We start from the raw sequence: 23,646 nt of genomic DNA on the forward strand, positions 1-23,646 counted from the left end.
TAATAACCTTATACTGCAGCTCCGGTACATTGTGGCAAAAACCTCACGTGCACCGGTGTACATGCGATGAGAACACATTTACAGCGGTGGTTACGGTGGGGAGCCTGTTTAACCCTTGGTTGTGGTAAAGTGAGCCATACTGGTACCTCACATCGGGCATAGTGAGCCTGGCTGTGCAGTGTGCTTCTGGATGTTTGCGTCTTTATCTGCTCCTGTCCATTTTTCTGCCTGCGTGTTTTTGTGCGTGCTTGCCTATGTTCTTACTCATCAGTCTATGTTTGTGTTTCTTGGTGTGCGTGTATGTGTGAGCCAGACTGCAAGACTACTTTAGAGCGTATGCACCCTTGAGCATGGCTGTTTCAGTGCGCGTATACCTATGAGCGCGCATGTGCCTTGGCAGGCTGGTTTGTGGGTGCGTGCCCCCGGTTTTCTATCCATCCGTCTGACATGGTCACGTATTGCTTTTGGACCCACAGTCCGCACAGATAAATTATCGCTGGACAGCGCCGACGAGGCAGCCATTTGTGAGCAGTAATCTGTCATCTGCAGCCCTCTCCGGCAACCGGTGGCCCTCTGGTGCGCCCAGGAGCCACCTTGAAGCCGCACACGGCGGATAAGCATCAGATAAGGATCTGTCTGGCCTCGAACACCTTCAAGCAGCTGCAGCCTGCCCTTCACACGCCGGCCTCCCAGCCAGCCTGTCTCCGAGTGCCAGCACCAAAGAGGGGGGTTTGATGCCCTAAATTAGTATTCCTTAGAATTTTTATGGGCGCCCCTTGCAGTTTGTAGTTACATATTTACAACTGCAGCTCGCCTGAAGAGCAGAGTGTGTGCTGGGTGACTGGCAAGTGAGCAGCAAATCCAACAGGCTGCTGCTGTGAACTGAAGGGACGAAGGAATATGATAAATCATATTTATAATAACAAGAAGACAAACCTGTTGTATGACAGGTGGGGAAGACCCCGGAGCTGTTGTGAAAGTTAAAAAAGAAACTTAAAGATAGTCACACAACGCCGAGAAGAACATATCTTCAAATATTCGCGCCTCATTTAGACGATATTCAACATTTGTACCTAAGACAGGATTCCTCGTTCCATTTTTTTATCTTTCAATATTATACTTTTTGGTAGAAGCCGGGTTGCTTTGAATCTGGAGCGGCTTCACTCATTTTTCAGCTCAAAGTGCTGCGCATCAGACACTTTAGTGTAATTTCTCTTTTCCAAGCTCCACACAAATACAATTTTATGTATGTTTGTGGATAGATTTGTATGATGCTCGCAGACAGTCATAAATTACAGATCGTGTCATCCCCACACCCCTTTGCCTCCAGAAACCCCAAATGCACCCTGCTCCCGCCAACATATTTTGATTTGTAGAAGGTATATCTGTTTTAGAGGTAACTCCAAATTCAGGTCTACAGCGTCAAGCACTCGCAAGGCAGAACAAGCAGACCGCCCACCACAAACCCCCACCTCCAGAGTCCATAGAAGGGCAGCAAAACCACCGCTGATTATTCGGCAACCACCAGGTTTTTTTTGCAATTCGAGTTTGTTCTGATGCTTGCACTCACTCTACCGCCCTCACTCTACCGCCCTCACTCTACCACTCTACCGTCCTCACTCTACCGCCCTCACTCTACCGCCCTCACTCTACCACTCTAACGCCCTCACGCCCTCACTCTGCCGCCATCACTCTACCACTATCACTCTACCACTCTACTGCCCTCACTGTACCGCCCTAACTCTGCCACCCACTCGCCCTCACTCTACTGCCCTCACTCTACCACTCTACTGCCCTCACGCCCTCACTTTTATGCCCTCACGCCCTCACTCTACCGCCCTCACGCCTTCACTTTACCGCACTCACTCTACCACTCTACCGCCATCACTCTACTGCCCTCACTCTACTGCCCTCACTCTACCGCACTCACTCTACCGCCCTCACTCTACCGCCCTCACTCTACCGCCCTCACTCTACCACTCTACCGCCCTCACTCTACCACTCTACCGCCCTCACTCCCTCACTCTACCGCCCTCACTCCCTCACTCTACCGCCCTGACTCTACCACTCTAATGCCCTCACGCCCTCACTCTACCGCCCTCAATCTACTGCCCTCAATCTACTGCCCTCACGCCCTCACTCTACCACCCTCACTCTACCGTCCTCACGCCTTCACTCTACCGCACTCACTCTACCGCCCTCACTCTACCGCCCTAACTCTACCACCCTCACGCCCTCACTCTACCGCCCTCACTCTGCCACTCTACCGCCCTCACTCTACCACTCTGCCGCCCTCACTCTATCACTCTACTACCCTCGCTCTACCGCCCTCGCTCTACCGCCCTCGCTCTACCGCCCTCGCTCTACCGCCCTCACTCTACCGCCCTCACTCTACCGCCCTCACTTTACCACCCTCACTCCACCGCCTTCACTCTACCACTCTACCGCCCTCACTCTACCGCCCTCACTCTACCACTCTACCGCCCTCACTCTGCTGCCCTCACTCTACCACTCTACCGCCCTCATGCCCTCACTCTACCACTCTACTGCCCTAACGCTCTCACTCTAGTGCCCTCACTCTACCACTCTACTGCCCTCACCCCCTCACTCTACCGCCCTCACTTTACTGCCCTCACTCTACCACCCTCACTCTGCTACCCTCACTCTACCACTCTACCGCCCTCACTCTACCGCCCTCACTCTACCACTCTACTGCCCTCAACCCCTCACTCTACCGCCCTCACGCCCTCACTTTACTGCCCTCACTTTACTGCCCTCACTCTACTGCCCTCACTCTACCGCCCTCTCTACCACTCTACCGCCCTCACTCTGCTGCCCTCACTCTACCACTCTACCGCCCTCACTCTACTGCCCTCACTCTACCACCCACACGCCCACACTCTATCGCCCTCACTCTACCACTCTACTGCCCTCACGCCCTCACTCTACTGCCCTCACGCCCTCACTCTACCACCCTCACGCCCTCACTTTACTGCCCTCACTTTACTGCCCTCACTCTACTGCCCTCACTCTACTGCCCTCACTCTACTGCCCTCACTCTACTGCCCTTACTCTACCGCCCTCACTTACTCTACCGCCCTCACTCACTCTATCGCCCTCACTCACTCTATCGCCCTCACTCACTCTATAGCCCTCACTCTATCTATCTATCGCCCTCCTTCCCTCTATCGCCCTCCCTCTCTTCTACCCACCTCCTTCTCTAACTCCCTGTTCTCTTCTCTTCTCCCGTGCTGATCTGCTGCTCTCTTCCACCCGCCTCCTTCTTTAACTCCCTGTTCTCTTCTCCCGTGCTGATCTGCTGCTCTCTTCCACCCCGCCCCCTTCTCTAACTCCCTGTTTTCTTCTCCCGTGCTGATCTGCTGCTCTTCCACCCACCTCTTTCTATAACTCCCTGTTCTCTTCTTCTGTGCTGATCTGCTGCTCTTCCACCCACCTCTTTCTATAACTCCCTGTTCTCTTCTTCTGTGCTGATCTGCTGCTCTCTTTCACCCGCCTCCTTCTTTAACTCCCTGTTCTCTTCTGCTGTGCTGATCTGCTGCTCTCTTCCACATGCATCCTTCTCTAACTGCACACACACATACATACAACCACGCACACACACACATACAACCACACACAACCACATGAACACACACAACTACACCACACACACAATCGCACACACAACCATACACACACAACCCCATACACACAATCACACCAAACCACACACACAACCACACACACAACCACATACACAACCACACACACAACCACACACACAACCACATACACAACCACACACACAACCACACACACACAACCACACACACACAACCACACACACACAACTACACACACACAACTACACACACACAACTACACACACACAACTACACACACACAACTACACACACACAACTACACACACACAACCACACACACACACCACACACACACACACAATCACACACACAACCACACACATCTATCTGTCGCCCTCACTCTATCTATCTGTCGCCCTCACTCTATCTATCTGTCGCCCTCACTCTATCTATCTGTCGCCCTCACTCTATCTATCTGTCGCCCTCACTCTATCTATCTGTCGCCCTCACTCCATCTATCTGTCGCCCTCACTCTATCTATCTATCTATCTCCCTCACTCTATCGCCCTCCCTCACTCTATCTATCGCCCTCTCTCTATCTATCTATTGCCCTCACTCTATCTATCTGTCGCCCTCACTCTATCTGTCGCCCTCACTCTATCTATCTGTCTGTCTGTCTGTCTGTCTGTCTGTCTGTCTGTCTGTCTATCGCCCTCACTCTATCTATCTATCGCCCTCACTCTATCTATCTATCTATCTATCTATCTATCTATCTATCTATCTATCTATCGCCCTCACTCTATCTATCTATCTATCGCCCTCACTCTATCTATCTCCCTCACTCTATCTATCTCCCTCACTCTATGTATCTATCTATCTATCTATCTATCTATCTATCTATCTATCTATCTATCTATCTATCTATCTATCTATCTATCTATCTATCTATCGCCCTCACTCTATCAATTGCACCACCACAGCATCACTCAGGGGCACCACAACATCACCCAGGGGCACCACAACATCACCCAGGGGCACCACAACATCACTCAGGGGCACCACAACATCACTATGCGCTACTACAGCATCACTGAACGCCACAGCATCACTCGTCGCCACCACAACATCAATCTGTGCAACTATTCAACAACAACTGGTTCAAATATGTTCTCTCGATGTGTCAAGCTTTATTACAAATGTCACAAAAATATGTTAATATTTCACTTCTGTTCTTGGATTTTCGCCACAATAAAATACACTGAACATAATCTTCACAAAAGTTATTTACTGAAGTTTAAGCTATTGCCATTATAAATTACAATAACTTTTATTTAAGTATTAATTATTTAAAAAAAAATAAAAGCCATTGTTATTTGTAATATCAATACATCTAAGTCACGTAAATACAAAACATGTTGCATTACAAATGCTATAGATGTCACATTTGCAAAAGTTAAAAGTATTGGCATTGTAAATGACAAAGCTATTAATTTAGTTATTTTCAAAACCAACACATAAATAAAAAAAATGGCCTTTTAGAAGACCACTAGCTCAAACTTTCCTAATGTGAGACCTATTGCATTGCAAATGCTTGTTCAAACACCTAACTGATAGCCTTGTGCCATACGTATTTTTTTCTACTCTTGTGACTTTTGCTGCCTCCCTGATTTGTAAAAGAGCATGCTATTCCTTGATTGAAAACAAAACGTTATTTACTTGTTATATTTCTCTGCTCATCATGGTTCTTGTTAAATTCATTAGTCACCTGCCGGTGAAGTCAATAGATGTAGTGTGGTAGATGGTGATCTAACCCACTTGTCAAATGAACCGAGACATAACTTTCTTCTGGTGCAAGCTGCATAGTTCTTCCTCAATGATAGTCATGTAAATTCCATTTTTGCCTTTATCTTTTTTTAAAGTGAATATTAAATACGTTATCAGCACAGTTCTCCTTTCCAAAAAATAGAATCAGAATGTTTCCTTTAGATGATTTTTTTTGAAAGTCGATTGGTTACTTGATGAAAAAAATCTTTATTCAATCTTGGTCGTATGTCGATATGTGCAGTGTTTTTGAATTTTACAAGCATACTGACAACTTGTATTACAATAGGCACGTTTTTTCTTACATTAATTTGCTATTCATGAATAATTTGCCATTTTATGAATAATTAGCTTCATGTTAAAATAAAACCTTACATTTCTGCTTTTTCTCATAGGCTATTCTATCATATTGTAGAATCTGATGATGTCAGCACCAAGATTTTAATGGAGTTTAATAAAATGAATCTACCAGGGGAAGTGACATTTCTACCACTGAACAAGCTGGATGTTCGAGACACTGCCTATCCAGAGACCAATGTGAGTTGGGCCGATAGTTTCACAATTCATTACAGGACATAAAGACCAGACAGCCTACTCTATAAATGTTCTGTCAATGTAATTATGTAACACACTGACCTAAATGATTTAGAAAGCAGAAGCTAATTAAAAGCTTGCATATTGAAGTAGGCTTTTTCGGAAAACTAGTCTATCCTCAAGATGTTTTAATTGTGTTTTCAGAAGTTAGGACAGTTTGAGTATTTCTCAACTTTCAAGAAGTGTAGAAGTCTATTTCCGGTTTATACGTTGGGCCTATTTACGCTTTCTTCAAATTCTTATTATCATCACTGAATTTCCCCAAAATCTTAATCCATATAACCACCTAATACACAATTACCTCTTTCTCATTATCTTCCCTTTGTATTACTTAAGAGATTTACACAGTATTACAAAACTATATTTGCATACCCAAGGCATCTGCTTTTGACTTGCCTCAGCGAAGTACTCCCTCGAAAAAGGCGAATGGGGGATATCTGCTGTTTATGCTATTATTTAGACTGTTTTAAGATGATCTTATTCTACATTTCATCTAAAATGCCATAGTGTGTAATCTATGAAACTACCATCAGAACCGTCCTTTTGACAACAGCTTTGCTGATATTTCTGTTCTTGATTAGGATTTAAGTTTTTAAAATGTTAACTTTTAGGGGTTTGTACTTCTAATAGACAGGCATGTTTAACTTTTGAGGTGTGTGGCTAGCAGCCTAGAAATTCTCCATCTATCTTCAGCGCTCCTGGCAACACAGTCCATAAAGTACCATTTCACATCAAATATGACAGGACAACTTCTTCCCAGGACTTGAGAGCGGATTTCTACTCATCACCGCTCCCAGCCCCTCACCCCAACGGCCATATCGCATACGTCTGCCGCCCCAATACTACCACCTGCCCCTTCCCCCCAATACTTCCACCGCCCCAAAGGCACTAGTGAATGAGCTAGAGCTGTTAAAGTTGTCCAATTGATACTCAAACTCAGCTGAACATGTGGCCCCAATGAGGGCAGACAAATGTAGCTGAAAGGATAAGAAAGGGTGATGCATTGAGTTTTAGACCTGGTATACTTCTTGAATGTAGTATGGGGACCAGAAAGCCGATGCCACAATCACTGTAGAGGTTACCTTCACACAGAGTGAATCCTTATCAATCTCACTCTGGGGTCTTCAATGAGATGTGAAGGCTGATAGGAGGCAAAAGATTCATTTGTACCCAGAGTGGCAAGAAGCAGTAAATTAATCTAGCATTGCTCATTGGCTTTTCCTGAGTAGGGTAAACAGGTAGCATCTGAAAAGTTAGTGTAGAAAACTGCCAGAGTTTCGATCTGCTGATTTCTTGGGTGAGGTAGGCAACCACTATACGCAGCACAAATAACACATTTAAAAAAAGAATGGCGTAACTAAAAAGCTTGTGAAGGCTCCACATGCACTTCTAAAAAACAGCCACGACAGTGGTCCTGTGTAGGGCTAATGTGATGGCTTTGGCTTTAGAAGGTAATGAACAAAGAAAAGAAGAAATGAAAAAGGCTTAGAGCAGAAAGGTACACAAGAATTTAAGTAGCACAAATGGGCGTAGGGCATTGTACACGTGGCTGAGAAAGCAAAAGGATATGTACTTTGAATCTTGCTCTCTTCAGAGGCCAACCGGCCTGCCAGCCAGACCACCATCTTTATGAGGAGCATGCATGCCTGGGTTGGCCATTGGCTCTGTTAGAGTTCTTCTCCCAGTCAGGACAGCATGAGGCACTGCTGCTCAGCCACCAACCTGTAACCAGTGCACTTCCTGCACAAATAGCACAGCCATGCTCCCTAAGGCCAGCCAGTGTATCTGCCATCCTTATGAGGGGCACTACGGATATGTGACCCTCTGTTGCTGCTGAGATTCTCCCGCCTTTGTGGGTGAGAGCATGACTAAAATCAGCAGATAAAAATCAGCAGATAAATGTAGCTGAAGGCAGAACCACACATTAATTTGAATATTTTGGTTAAGGATCATTTGCTTGCAAAAGAAAACGTATGAATGACAAAACCTGGAAGTTTAAGTAATGGTTAGCAGGCAGTGGGAAAAGCTCTTGCTGCCAAAGTACTGTGCCATAAGATGGCTGCCTTTGCCGATTACATGAGGCAACACCTTCTGCAGTACTTTAACTCGGTCTACAGCAGCAGGCTGGCTGGTTCATGGAGTGTGTGCCTACATGTTGAAGCTGACCGTGAGCATCCCCTAGAAGCAAACAGGCATATGAAATAACTCACCCAACATTATCTGGACTTTCTACTGCTTCTCTGTGTGTACTGTATGTTTTGTACCCTAGAAATAAGTCCCAGTAACTATCCTTCACAAACACCACTGTGCCTTTAGGCCTGCGTAGCTAAGTCATAATAGTCTTTTGTACGGACTGTGATTGCATTCTTGTTATTCTCTATAAAATGTTCTGCTTTACCCAATACGTGTGGGTAGATAATCCCCACTGGTCATGCCAAGTAAATCAGTTCTAACACAGTGCAGTGGGAGCTGGTAACATCTGCATACTGTGATGCCTGCCAGGCACCTTGATTATAGCCAAGCATACTAGCTCCGCATGAAAATTCCTTTCACTCAGGGGTGTAGAATTTAATAAAATATCTACTTGTCCATGGGGCAGGTTGCTTCATAAATCTACTTGTCCTGTAACAAAATCCACTTGTCCATTTGGTGCCATGTAAAGCGGCAACAAATTATGGCAGCAATCTCATTATATAAGGGCTCTGATATAACATATCTGATTATCCCAGGGCTCATACCATAGTAATGTTTTGAGTACTAGCAATCCCCTATGTTGCCACGTTCCAGCAGATCTACATACTGGGGCTGAAGGTATTGGTAAGCAATAGTTCCAGGGTTGAAATACCCTTTTGAGTCTGTGCAAACCTACTAACTTGCCTGTTTTAAGGGTTTTCAACAACTCTTCTCTAATCTTTTCCCATACTGAGAAATGTTGGAAATTTACTCTTGACAATGGCATACGTAAACCTTCTTCCAGAGTTGGGAAAAAGTGGTTGGAGAGAAAGTGAACTTGCAAAAGCTCTGATTTTCGCATGAGCAAATCGACACATGCATATTTGCTCATGCAGAAATGCAGTTCACAAATATTTTCTAGGGGTACTATTTATTGCCCTATTTCTGTTAATTCTTGTGAATTCACGAAAGCTGTTTAGTTGCACTAAATGCAAGGACACATACCATGGGTGCACTTTTGAGACTTTCTTTCAAACTTGGGCCTTTTAATTTGGTCTTGCGTTAACCATGACCTATTGTGTTTATTAAAATTCTCTCTCTCGCTCTCTGTATCGGCTGGCTTCACTGTGAGTGACAGCATTCTGCTCTTTCACAAGGAGCATATAGGCACACACAGTAGTTTGTTCAGTGCCAGTAGCTACTGTGGCAGTGTGTGTGTTTTTGAGACCAAACAAATTTTTTCTTTTGCCAATATTTGTTATAACGGTGAGGGCCTGGCAGCTCCCACACCAATAAGGTTTTACAAAAACCATGCCAAAACAAGTCACACATTGATACAACTAAAAAAAAGCTGACCACCAATTTTAGACCTACTGCCTTTGCCAATTATTGTTTATTTTTATGTTTTCCACATCGTATTGAAACTGTTTCACTGATTTTCCATTATGAATATTTTTGGAAAATACTAGCATGCATCAATACATTTTACTAAATGATGCTGCAAAGAAATGGTACCTGACATTTTACAGTAGTTTAGCTAAAAAAACAACTCTGCTTCAATTTTTTTATGAACATTTTATTTTGAAAGCAAATCATCAATTTTGCTTTCAAGCTGCTGTAAATATTTGCATCTAATTAGAGAGTATTCTGGGATCATTATACATAGCCTCATATTGCTAAACTTTGAAAACGTGTGTACACATTTTTATACTGGAACCACTGTCAGTAGTGCAGTCAGAGCTTACAACATTTATTTGGAGCGCTCACCCTGATATTAAAGGCGTTTGAATAATGAACCATAAATACAGTTTAGAACAGCATTAACATATGGACACAAATATTACCTTAACTGCAGACAGAGCCCTTCCCTGATCCATAATTTGGTACTACGAACTGGCAGCCGGGATGTGGAATTCCTGTAGCCCGACGTCCCGGGCATATTGTTTGGAGTCGAGGACAACAAGTTGTCATGTGTATTTTGTCCACGAGGCAAGTAGGCCCAACCCCATGCAATACAAACCCTTTGGCTGCCAGTTTGCAGTACCACATTATGGATCAGGGAAGGCCACTGACTGCAGTTAAGGTATTATTTTTGCCATCTGTTAATGCTGTTCAAACTTGTATTTATGGTTCATTAATTGAAAGCCTTTATTATTAGGGTGAGCGCTCTAAGTAAATGTTGTAAGCTCCGACTGCACTATTGACAGTGGTTCCAGTATAAAAATGTGGACACATTTTTTCAAACTTTAGCAATATGAGGCTATGTATAATGCTCTCAGAATGCTCTGATTTGATGCAAATATATATATATATATATATATATATATCTCAGATTGATGATTATTTGCTTTCAAAATGAAATGAAAGCAGGAAAAAAAACATTTTGCTAAACTACTGTTAAATTCCAGGTACCATATCTCTGCAGCATCATTTACTAACGTGTTGATGCATACAAGTTTTCCCCAAAAATATTCATAATGGAAAATCGGTGTAACCAGTTTCAATAAGTTTATGGGAAACAAAAATACACAGGCATTGGCAAAGCCAGTAGGTCAGAAATTGGTGGTCAGCTTTTTAGCTTTGTCAATGTGTGACTTGTTTCGGCATGGTTTTTGTAAAATCTTATTGATGTGGGAGCTGCCGGGTCCTCACCATTATAACAAGCACTTGTCTCAAAAAGCACACACTGCTACAGAAGTTACTGCCACTGAACAAAACTACGTTGCATGCCCATATGCTCCTTGTGAAGGATCAGATTGCTGTCACTCACAGTGAAGCCAGCCGATACAGTAAGAGTGACAGAATTTTAATAAACAAAAAGATCACCATCAACGCCACACCAAATTAGGGATCCAATTATTAAAGGAAGTCTCAAAGTTTTACCCATGGTATATCCTTGCATTAAGTGCAGCTTTACGGCTTTCGTGAATTCCCAAGAATTTACAGAAGTAGGACAAGAAATAGTACTCTTAGAAAATATTTGTGAACATTTGCTCATGCGAAAATCTGAGTGTTTGCAAGTTCACTTTCCCTCCAAACACTTTATTCCCAACTCTGGAAGAAGGTTTACGTCTGCCATTGTCAGGAGTACATTTCTACCATTTCTCAGTATGGGAAAAGATTAGAGAAGAGTTGTTGAAAGCCCTTAAAACATGCAAATTAGTAGGTTTGCACGGGCTACAAAGGGCATTCTAACCCTGGAACTATTGCTTACCACTACCTTCAGCCCCAGTATGTAGATATTTGGAAACGTGGCAACATAAGGTGATTGCAGGTATTCAAACACTACTATGGTATGAGCCCTGGCATAATCAGAGAGGCTACATCAGAGCTCTTGTATAATGAGATGCTGCCATAATTTGTCACTGCTCTACATGGCACCAAAGGGGCAAGTGGAGTTTGTTACAGGACAAGTAGATTTATGAAGCAACATGCCCCATGGACAAGTAGATATTTTATTAAATTCCACACCTCTGTGGCAGCCAAAGGGTTTGTGCTGCAGGGGGTTGGGCCTACTTGTTCCAAGGACAAAATACACATGAAAACGTGTTGCCCTTGACCCCAAACAATATGTCCTGGGCGTCAGGCAATAGGAATTCCACATCTCTGTCTCTTTTCGCTCTGTTCCTCTGCCTGTATGCAAATGGATTTAATTGGGCTCTGCCTTATTGTCTGCCTTTGCTCTCTCCTCGCTTACATCATATGCTTAACCCTTTACCAGTGCATACATCTTTGAGTCTCCATGGAGATAGAGATTGAGTACTTTTATACGGCCACCACTTTGAATTAAATGGAGTTAAAAAACGTTTTTGGAAAAAGATTTTTTGGGCATTGATCCCATTCAAGCCAGGTCACTTTTTGGTGAAGGGATAGTACAGATAAGAGACACTAAAGGTATGCCTGTACAGTATAATTTCCGCACTGTTGAAATGTGAGACACTACTATGAGCACAACTGTCTGTAAGTATTATGAATCAGTCTACTGTCATCTACCCACTGCTTCCTTATACAATGAATGCTGCCATTACTCGTACTGTATACCTGATTAATGTGCTTGCTGTTTGCCTAAAAATCTTGACATTGCTATCCCCGATTTCACATTTTACTGAACTATCCGTGTTTTGCAGTCATTTATGCATTTTTGCCTTTATATAGTAAATTTTAGATTGTTAGCATCTCTGGCTGTTTTAGATTGGTATACTGCAACCCCTGCACAGTTTCTACATTCCCGGTCTTTGTTGCTCTATTATGAGTGCAATCTATTCTCATTACTTTGGTAATTTGTATGCTGCTCACTAGTCTTAATGTGTGGCAATATAAGCCCACCTCTTTGTCTCTCCCACCCTTTGCCTATTTACCCTCTTTGATGTTGAATTCTCTCCTTTCCTCAATTTTCCTGTGTGATTTCTGCACTGCTCTCAATTCCTTTAATGTTGGACTTTCATTGCATACACTGCTTTGATGTGCTAAGCATTTACTTAACAATTTACTACCATCATTCTGAGTGGCTGTCTGTACAGACCACACACACTACTTTCATGAGTTCCGATGTGTCTCTTTTATAATTACTGCAGTCCTGTGAATGGTCTCACTGGATGCACAAAATTGTCTGAGGGATACCAAACACAGAGACTGGCACAGTGGTGACCGAGCCAAAAGATAAAACCGGCATAAAGGTGCAGAGTGTCAGTGAAATGTTGGCAGTTGTATCAAAGTAGACCTGGGAACTTGTCCCTATAGCTGATTGGACTGTACCCGCCATGAAATGCTCCTGTCTGTTGAGGAATTCCATTTTTTCATTAAAACTGAATATTCCAGACCATGAGCAGTATCCCACACCAAAAAGTGCAGAACTCGAAGAAAGCAAAGAATAAGAAAAGCCTTGGAACAAATTCTTTCTTCAGTCTCTTATTATTTCATGGATTCCAGAACACTGGGCTCTTCCTTTCATTTTTATTTATTAAATAAAATTGTTCTGGTTGGCACATTTTCTGCCTCACTCAACGTGTTTTGCCCTTCATTTCATTTTGCCCATCTGGCATAAACCATAATGTAAGCAATTGCCTCTGTTTTGTATGGTAGCCCCCAAATTTTTGGACAGATGCTGCTGGATTTTCAAACTCTTAGTGTACACTGCTTAATCTGGTGGCTAGCAAATGAGAAGGGGCTATGCTCATGAAGTTGAATCCAGATCCCAGCCAAAACAAGAGACTCCAAGCTGAAGAAGCCTGCTGGGGCGAGTTGATAGCCCAAGTTCTTCAAGCTGCTGTTTCAGTACCAGAGATCAGGACTCAATGCTCAAAGTTGCACCAAAGTCTGCTTTACCCGGGAGAGTCATCAGAGTGTAGCTTGGTCGCCCAGAAGTCAAGCTCTTACCAAGGGAAGGATTTGGCTGTAAACGCGGTATCGGGCAACTAATAACCTTGTGGCAACATGACTTCTACCAGGACCGAGAGCACTTCGAGGGACGTTGACCCCTGTGTCCAGGACCTCCTCAACAAGTTCATGGACTGAGGAGCAGCCACAGGAAGACCACTGTCAACCGCATCAAATCCACAGCATGCTTGAGCATCTTCAGCATCCTGTACCCCATGCATCAGGACCACCTACATAGGAACCTAGGGCAAAGGGATAAATGTGCCTTGAACTTCCTGACAACTGCTTCTTCCTCCGAGGTAATTGTTTTTGTGGACCTTGCTGGTCCCCCTGACTGACTCCCTGCCGGAGTTGGTCGCCTAAAGTAACTCAAATTAACCGCATTTATACTTACCCAAGTTTTCTTTAACCCCTTAGCCGCGGGGGTAATTCCCCCGCTGTGCTGGGGGGACAGGGGGCGCGCACAGCGCCCCGGTGCTCGTGACGAGCTCAGCTCGTCACGCAGCACGGTGGAGCTGTGCTCATGACGAGCTGAGCTTGTCACAACCACACCAGTTTCCTCAGAACGCTCAGCACAGTGGGGGAATTATCCCCGTGTGTGAGCACCGCGGCCCTTATGACGAGCTCAGCTCATCATGAGCACAGCACAATCGTGCCTCATGACGAGCTGAGCACGTCATGAGCACGCATGAGGTTAAAAAGTTAGTTGAATTTGCCAACGCTTGTTTGCAGTTTAGTGAAACAGTTCATAATCACTATTCCTTGTAATTGCTGCATCTCTGGAACACTCCAATGGATAGATCGTTTTGGTTGTGGTGTTTAAAAATGCATAAAAACACAGTCTAGTGTCTGATTTCTTAAGATTTTCTTAGATTTCTTCTTTGTTTCGGTGCTGTTTAAATGCTTAACACGTGTTTCTTTTTGTAAGGCTAACTGCTCAGAACCACAGCTATCCAGAGTAGACCTTTTTATGTTTAACAACCAAAACCCACTGGTCTTGAAGGGGTTGGTAAGTGTATTACATGGTAAGGTCGCGCAACCACTCCATATAACCACACCATTTAATACACCCCATTTCCTCACACATATGATTTTATGTCCAGGGCATTCTTTCTGCTCACGCTACTCCACTTAGGAGGAGGATAGTCTGTTTATACATTTAATGGAGATCCCCTTGACGCAGGACTGGTGTTACATGTAAATAGCCTTTTCTTAGCTTTTTCTGTTAAGGGATCTTCATTAATATTCATAAACACTGAATACAACAGCAATCTCTCTTCTTTCACCCTATTAGCAGGCCCTAGGGAAGTTAAGTGAAAGATGCACCCTTATCACAAGAAACCCCAGATGTGTACATACATTCAGACGATCGGAGCACTTCGGAGCCACTTTTGTTGCATGAACAAGATAGATAAAGGGAATTATTGTTTCTAGAGCTCCTTTTGCTCTTCTATCTTACTATTAATTTCGGTAATGGAAGATTAATTATTTGTAATTTTTAAGGTTTCTAAACTGCAGAAAATGTGATGGTGTGTTAAGTGCACAAAAAACAGCCAACATATAAACTGGGTTGATTGCTGGATGTTAGGAATGCAGAATAAAGGCTTGATTGAGTGGTCTAATATTTTGTTTAACCTGACAACGACCAGTACACTGTCTCACTCATTCAAGAAAAGGAGAAAGAACGTTGTCCTAGAGGATGAAATTAAGGTGAAAAGTATGTTCATAGCATGTGTGGCTGTAGGTACACATGCTGTGCATACTAGTGCCACCTGGTATTGGGCTTGGATGTTTTTGGTTTTCTTTGAAGAAGTGCTTCAAACCATGAGGTCTCAGTGACTCCTCCTCTGGACGTATATGCGGATGTCACCAACTCCATTGGTAGATTGGTTTTCTCTGCCATCAGATTGTGCCATGTTAGGACATTGTTGGGTGTGCTCCTGGTCACAAGTTTGTTGCTTCCCATTGCTGCCTACAGTCCGCTGTGTTCCGTCCAATTACAAGAAGACTCTTCAACATGCTTTTTTCAGCATGTGGCACAGGTTCCATTCTTCGATCCCATTGACTAGGAGAAGTTGGGCCTCTCGTCCGTCGTGGCCAATCAGGCCACCGCGTGCTCCAGATTACCTTTGGAGAATGAAGATGCTCTTGAGGTGATGGGTCAGATGCCCTTCAAGAGATGTCCCCAATGGTACCCTAAATATCCCTTTACCAACCATCACGCCATCTGCAACTTGTCCCCCTTGCAGGAACACTGCAAGAGCCGCTGCGACTCTTGCTCGGCGTTTCGCAGCAAGATGACAAGGCAGTGCTGAGACTGCCAGTGGACACACAGCGTGATAGCCCAGTCATCTTTGGAGACGCAGACATTTTTGGCAAAGCCCACCCTATGGGTGCAGAAGAAGAGGTGGTGTTGGAGGAGTTACTAAAGCCACTGCTCCCCCAGCACAGCCCCAAATACATAATCTCTGACATTTCAAAGTCAGGCGATAAGGAGTTTGTGGAAGAGGCTTTTAATGAGGCTTCAACCACCTCAGTAGGCTCCGGTTCACACATTAAGGCCACACATGAGTACGTTTGATGTTCCTTCTCTCACCAGTCATCATAAGCTGCCTCATGTTGGAGCCGATTACTGCCCCTAAGGACGGTCAGCCACCCATGTGCCAAAACTGCCGCCACTTTCATGTGAGTCATTACCTTCAAGCACTAGTTGATACTGTGGCAAGGCCTCGGAGCTGAGGAGAGAGTCTGCCCAGACCCTCAATCGACCACAAACCATCAGTGTTGAGCCGTCAAAGTCTGCTGCACCATTGAAGCCAAAGGCACCAAGACAACATCCGCCTTTGGTGCGAAGAAATCGTCCGTGGCCAAAGCCACCTTCGCACCAAAGCCTCCAGCCCTCGACGTCTAGGAACATCATTTTTCCAGTATTGGGGTGTCTTTCATAGATTTACATGCTTGAATCATTCCCCGTCGTCGAAGTGGGAGTCCCACTGGACATAAAAGTTTCTACTGCACGTCGTGTGAAGGGAGTCTCCCTGAGCTCTGCTCAGTACTTCAACTTTTCTCTTCAAGAATTCTGCTTACATCTTCTCTACAATGTCTACTACAAAGAGATCACTCTTCAGACACTGCGAGTCTTGTGGAAAATTGCGACTTAGCTCTGAGGACCCACACAAAAAGTGTATCTACTGTTTACATCCTGACCATCAGGTGAGGGATTGTAAAATATGCAGGACTTTTCCTCAAAAGACATTAAGGCACAGAGAAGGACAACTACTTCTCCGGCTACAGAAGCTCAAGATGAAGGATGACCCATTATCTGATGTGGAGAGTGATATCTCTCTCAAGACTGTTGCCTCTAAGAAAAGGGTTAGTGAGGCGGTGATGACATCTCCTAAGGCTAAGGTGCTGTAGAAACACCACTCTTCTAAGCGTGAAGACCAGCCTCCCTCATCTAAAGGGACTCCAGCTCTCCTTAAGGTTCACTCTCCACCTTCTACCCCTCCGAGATCTAAGTCTCAGGCGTCAAAATCTCTGCCTGTGAAACCTTTACCACAGAAATCTGGCACCTCGTCGACGAGCTAGTCGTCCATTCCGCCGTCGACTGTCGTCAAAACTAGGACGACGACTGCTACCATCTCTTCGCCTAAACCTGCTATGGTGATGTCGTCTGCTTCTTCTCAGTCAACACTGGTCTCAGTGATGGTGAGGCCTAAGTCATCTACTGCCTCGCTCTCTTCGTCGACGGCGAAAAAGAAGAAACTTTTGTCGAAGGGCGCTTCTTCGTCTACGGGAACTTCCAAGGATCTATTGGTTCAGTCAACGCCTGTCCCGTCGAAGCCTGTCCCGTCGACGCTTGTTTCGTCGGTGCCTGCTTCGTTGACGATTGCTTCGTCGACGATTGCTTCATCGACGACAGGGACACCTTTGCAAATGGAGGAACACGTATGTCTTTCGTCGACTGCTGCAGCTTCGTCGGTGGAATCCTTGGTGTCAACTCCAGGTTTGATGCCTCTAGTGCCTTTGAAGCCTTCAGCAGCTCTTTTGCCGCCTTCAGAACAAATAAAGGTTTCTTTACTTCAACGCAGACAGTCTTCAATGGACCTATTATTGCCAATACAAGCTTCTCCTAATCTACCAGTACAACTGGTGGATTATAGGGCGGATGAGGAGAATTCAGAGGAGGATGATCGGTTTTGAGCTGCTCATAGTCCTTCAGAGCTCCTCATTAAGTGCCAGGACATAGATGATGAATAAGAGTATGACTATTACTCAGAGCCAAATATTCAATCACAGTCTGAAAATCCGAATGCACAGATGTCTTTGTCACTCATTTTCAATTTGCAACATATGCTGGATGACTACTACCGCAGTTTTCTTCCTGCGGAGCCAGCTTCGTCGATCCCTCAGACACCTATTCCTCTGCCTTCATCAATCATTGGGCCGCCCCTTACTGCTTCTCCAGTGGAATTGACTGCTCAAAATTTAGAGGACACGCATACATCTGATGAGGACAGATAAGAAGGGGAGTTAGATGACAAATCCCTACTTACTGAGTGGGAAAATTACCAAATCCAGACTCCGTCACCTACCACTCCGACTCCTTTTGACTCTCCACCTGTGGATATAGGTGGATTTCATGTCCTCATGGACAGAGCGGCCAAGAGATTTCATCTCCCTATGGTCTCAAAAGACCAGGATTGTTTTTTGTACGATTTCAAAAGTCAGCCACAGAAACAGTTTTGGGCTATACCTATAATTGATTTCATCTGGCAGGAGGGTTTGAAAGTCATGAAGACCCCTGCCTCCATTCCTGCAGTTCTGCCGCTCTTGGATAAATAGTACAAGGCACCAGACAATTCCTCTGCCTGTTTATTGGACTACCAAAGCCCGATTCAGTAATCTCTTAGGCGGCTCAACGTCGTGCTAGGAATCCTTCCTCTCCTTTGACGGCTCCTCCTGATCGAGAGGGCAGACGCCTTGATGCCATTCGGAAAAAATGTTTCCACCATGGCGGCGACTACTGTCCGGGCGGCTCATTCCCTTGCCATGCTAGGCCTCTATGATAGGCAAATGTGGTAGGACATTTCTCATTTTATCGACATGTTGCCTGAAGACTCTAAAACCGAAGCTTTAAAGATTCTCCAGGAGGGTGAGAGGATCTCTGCTGAGTTCATTGACTATGCAGTGGACGTCTCTTCCATTGGTTTTCGCCAACTGGCAGGAGCAGCAGTCCTCAGAAGGCAGGGCTGGTTAAGAGCTACTTCCTTTCGCCAAGAAGTGCAAACAAATATCAATATGCCGTTCGACAGCAAATCACTTTTTGGGCAGGACATAGACGACACCCTCCAAGCAATTAAAAAAGATACTGACACTGCACTTGCTCTTGGCACTTTACAATTTAAGAAACAGCCTTTTTGTGGTGCGAGGGGTTGTGGTTCCTCCTATTCCTTTCGAGGAGGCTACAGTCAGAACAGTAACAGTAATAACAATAGAGTGACCCTTTAACCAAAAAAGGGGACCTGGGTAAATCACAATATTTAAACACAAGGTGTTAACTTGGTGAATATCTATCTAATTATTCGAAATAATTATCTATTTGGCTTACTATCACTCCTCATTCATTCCAAAGTCTCCTATTCAGACCTAATACCAATCATATTCAACATTTCATTAAAAACATATACATGAATGAATTTTAATAAAACCACAGAGGTTTATTGTCGACGCGTTTCAGTGGATTCTGCTTTCGCACCACCTTCCTCAGGACAGTTAAAAACACGATCTGTGAAGAAATTATTTAAAAACAAACGTCACTAATGTACATTGACAAACGTTCTAAAGCATAATATGATCCATTATTTACATGAATATTTTCTGTGCCAAAACTTAATAATTAATTATTACAGAGGCCTAATTCTTTCCAACATCTCAACATGTGTTATTTGTAGTCCCACTTAGACTAAAGAGCAAAATACATCAGATAAATGTCCCTTTAGTTGCATTTATACTTCGTCCTTCAAAACCCTTGTTGAGTCTCGCATCCCAACTGGACTTATTCCATTCTTACTTCATGCCATCTAGATCTCATATATTAAACACTTCTATGCATACCTTTATACACTTCTCCTGATTCCCTGATCTTACATTCAAGGAAACTGTAATCAACTTCACCCGTAAAGTTTTCTATGGAAACTGCAGAAACAGATAATATATATATAACTTTCTTTAAATAGCCTGACCCCATGTATCTGTACTCTTTTGTCGGGTCATGTACTCACCCTAGTATGAGGTGTTGGGTGTTTAATCATATATCACTCCCCAGTCATCCTCTGCTTCTAACTGTGTAGTTTACTGCATGAGCTATTTTACACGAATAGTTCACCTAATGTAAAATCAATATTTAGAAGGGCCAATATCAAATTCTATACTCTCTGTCCCGAATAAGAAACATGGGGTTGCGCTGCTGTTTAGTGCCCGTATGCTTTGTAAGGTGCTCTCCCAGGTAGTTGACATTAGAGGGAGGTTCCTGACTGTGCGGGTTCAATGGGGTGGATCGATCTTCACGATCGGGTATATTTATGCCCCCAATGTCCAGCAAGAATCCTTTCTGTGTGCAGCCCTTGCGCAGGTACTGGTGTCTCCAGATGCACTGATCTTGGTGGGTGGAGACCTCAATCTTGTGATGGAGGGGGGGGGATAGATAATTCGGAGCAACGGTCACACCAAACTGGCGCTTGGCCGCAGGAAGGGAAACGGTGGCTTTCAGAGGGGGGGTTGCATGTTGTGTGGCACATCCAGCATCCCCAAGAGCGCTATTACACCTACTACTCAGTTGCTCACAAGACCTATGCGCGCCTCAATCACTTTTTAGCCACATCCTCCTTTCTGCCTCACTTATCTGCTGCGGATATCACGCCACACTCCCTTTCTGATCATGCACTCATATCCGTAGAGGTGTCGTTCAGTGGTGCCCGACCGCCTTCGGCTGGTTGGCGCCTTCGAGACTCCCTGTTGCACTCTGACTCTGTGGTGACGAAGATTCGTGACACTATCACTCTTTACTTGGCAGAAAATATGGTAGAGGAAACTCCGCTAGCCTCGATTTGGGAAGCTCTGAAGTTAGTGGTAAGGGGAGATTTTATAGCGCTCTCGGCTACGTATGCTAGGCTGCGCAGGGAGAAGTGTGCGGAGCTAGAGGGAGATGTAGGTGGCCTGGAGGCGATACACAGGAGAACGGGCGCTCCAAGGGTGTGGAGAGAACTGGAGGCGAAAAGACGTATGCTCAAACACAATTGGATCTCGAAAGAGCGGCACATGCATTATTACACTTGCAACACAAATTCTACCTATGCGGGAACAAAGGGGGTAAGATGCTTGCGCATAGGCTGCGCGCGCGGGCGCAGTTACACACTATCCAAGCAATCACAAATCATCCGGCGCAGACCCACACCACTGATACTGTCATTGTTAACGCCTTTCGCCACTTTTATCAATCATTATATAAGGAGGAGGGCACGGCACCTGAGTGCATAAAGGAGTATCTTGCATCGTCTGGTATCTCACCCCTGTATCGGGACTCTGAAGAGGCGCTGGACTCAGAGATCTGAGTGGAGGAGGTTATCTCGGCCATCGCGCGCAAATAATTTAGCATCAATGTTAAGGAGTGAGATCGGCCTATAAGAGCCGCATTCCATAGGATCCTTCCCTGGTTTGGGAATGACCATTATGGCTGCTTCAGTCATGGAGGGAGTTACCACCCCGGTGTCGAGGAAGGAAATGAAGAGGCGAGTCAGGATAGGAGCCAGCTCCTTACAGTACATTTTATAAAATATAGCCGAAAACCCGTCTGGCCTGGTTGATTTGGATTTATCCAAATCAACCAGGCCAGACGGGTTTTCGGCTATATTTTATAAAATGTACTGTAAGGAGCTGGCTCCTATCCTGACTCGCCTCTTCATTTCCTTCCTCGACACCGGGGTGGTAACTCCCTCCATGACTGAAGCAGCCATAATGGTCATTCCCAAACCAGGGAAGGATCCTATGGAATGCGGCTCTTATAGGCCGATCTCACTCCTTAACATTGATGCTAAATTATTTGCGGGAGTGTTGGCTGTGAGGCTTAGCCCTCTGATGGACGGAGTGATCGATCCTGATCAAGCGGGGTTTATACCAACTAGACAGGGGGGTGATAACACTAAGAGATTGCTCCATCTGCTGGACCTGGTACACCGCTCTTGGACGCAGGCCTTCCTGCTTTATATTGACGCGGAGAAAGCATTTGACCGTGTCGACTGGGGCTATATGTTCGAGGTGCTACAGGCTTTTGGTATAGGCGATAACTTCTTGCGGTGGATTCAGTGCCTCTATGCAGCTCCTACAGCGGTGGTGTGGGTGAATGGGTGTCGGTCTACTTCCTTTTCCATCACCAGGGGGACGCGGCAGGGGTGCCCCCTATCCCCGCTACTTTTTGCGCTCTATATGGAGCCATTCACCCAGCACGTGCGATCTCACGCTGATATCTCGGGGATCCGTTTCGGGGCCGATATCCATAAAGTCAGTCTGTATGCGGACGATGTCATCTTGGCTCTGACTAACCCCCACTCATCTCTGCGGTGTCTGTCTGCGGAACTCCTTGCCTTCCAAAAAGTGGCGGGTTTAATGTAAATTTTTCTAAATCGCAAATTCTCAACGTCTCCGTCCCGGACCTTGGCGTAGTAGACCTGCGGAGGGACTTTCCCTTCCAATGGGTACAATCAGACATCACGTACTTGGGTATACGGCTAGCCCAGACCCTAGCCAAAACCCTTTCCTTAAATTATACCCTATTAGCTGAACAGGTTACTAAGACCCTCTTGGACTGGTCCCGCCTTAAATTGGCTTGGTTTGGGAGATTGGCCGCAATCAAAATGACGTTGCTTCCCCGCAGATGTTGCCTCTGAGTCCACCGCCGGGCATGCTGCGGAGACTTCAGGGCCTCCTCAACAAGTTCTTTTGGAACCACAAGAGGCCACGCTTCGTGTTTACCGTGACCACTACCCCGAAGGCTGCTGGTGGACTGGGTTTCCCATTGCTCGCTGCATACTTCCAGGCGTCCTGTCTTAGGTACATAGTCGAGTGGAATAGGCTTATGTCCAGTAAACACTGGAACTTTATGGACCAGTCGGTTACTGGATGTAATATTTGGCAAGAGCTATGGCTGCCGCGCAAGCGTGGGGTTGTATTCCTCCCCGGTGACATCTCTGACACTAAAAGCTTGGGATCAGCTGGTGCTGCATAAAGGATGGACTTCCTTCCCTTCCCCAATGACACCCATAGTAGATAACCCTGACTTCCCGCCGGGCTGCGCGTCACCGGTCTTCCATCGCTGGCGAGAGGAAGGCTGCAAGCGGGTGGGCTCACTCTTCGACCTGGATGGGCTGATCCCGTTTCCCACGCTGCGTTCGGAATACTTTCAGTTGCACAAGGAAGACGCGTTCTAGCACGCACAAGTAGCGCACTGGGTGACCCACGCAGCCAACTTAGCCCTCATGTCGCGGCCGCTAACGACCTTTAAACGTTGGCTGGTATGCAAAAAAGATGACCGAAGTCTCATTTCGGAGCTTTACGCGATAATTCTGCGCTGCTCGGGGAAGCAACGTACAAAAGCGCTAGTCCGCTGGGAAGCGGAGTTAGGGCGTCCTCCGTCGACCAAAGAATGGGAGCATGTGTTCTATAGAGCGCATCACACGACATCTAACACTGCAGGGACTGAATCAGCCTACAAAACAGCAACCTATTGGTACTTTACCCCTGCGCGCATCAAGATGTGGGACAAGGCGAAGTCAGGCCTCTGCTGGAGAGGTTGTGGGATGTCTGGGACCTTGATCCACTTGCTATGGCACTGCCCGAAACTGGAACGCTATTGGGCCACAGTCCTTGATGAGCTAGATGCTGCTTTTCAGATTACACTTCCTCGGCTCCCTGAACAAACTTTGCTGGGGCTACCCCATCCTAAATCTTTCCCTCTGCGCTCACTTAAGGGCAGACAAATTGCATTGGCGTTACTGGCTGCGCGACAGGTTCTGTTGGCTCA

At 45.4% G+C, this 23,646-nt stretch overlaps 1 protein-coding gene across 1 annotated transcript in view; it reads left to right on the forward strand.

Moving 5' to 3' along the window:
• The window catches only part of SMC3 (structural maintenance of chromosomes 3), an 889,895-nt gene that overhangs the window by 463,181 nt on the left and 403,068 nt on the right, over positions 1–23,646 (forward strand). Inside the window, exon 17 of the mRNA XM_086922774.1 lies at positions 5,822–5,963. Within this exon, the coding sequence (XP_086778900.1) occupies positions 5,822–5,963 (142 nt within the window). The remainder of the gene's footprint in view (positions 1–5,821; positions 5,964–23,646) is intronic.

This window comes from Lissotriton vulgaris, chromosome 5 (genome assembly GCF_964263255.1).
Source record: "Lissotriton vulgaris chromosome 5, aLisVul1.2, whole genome shotgun sequence".
NCBI classification, from domain to species: Eukaryota; Metazoa; Chordata; class Amphibia; order Caudata; family Salamandridae; genus Lissotriton; species Lissotriton vulgaris.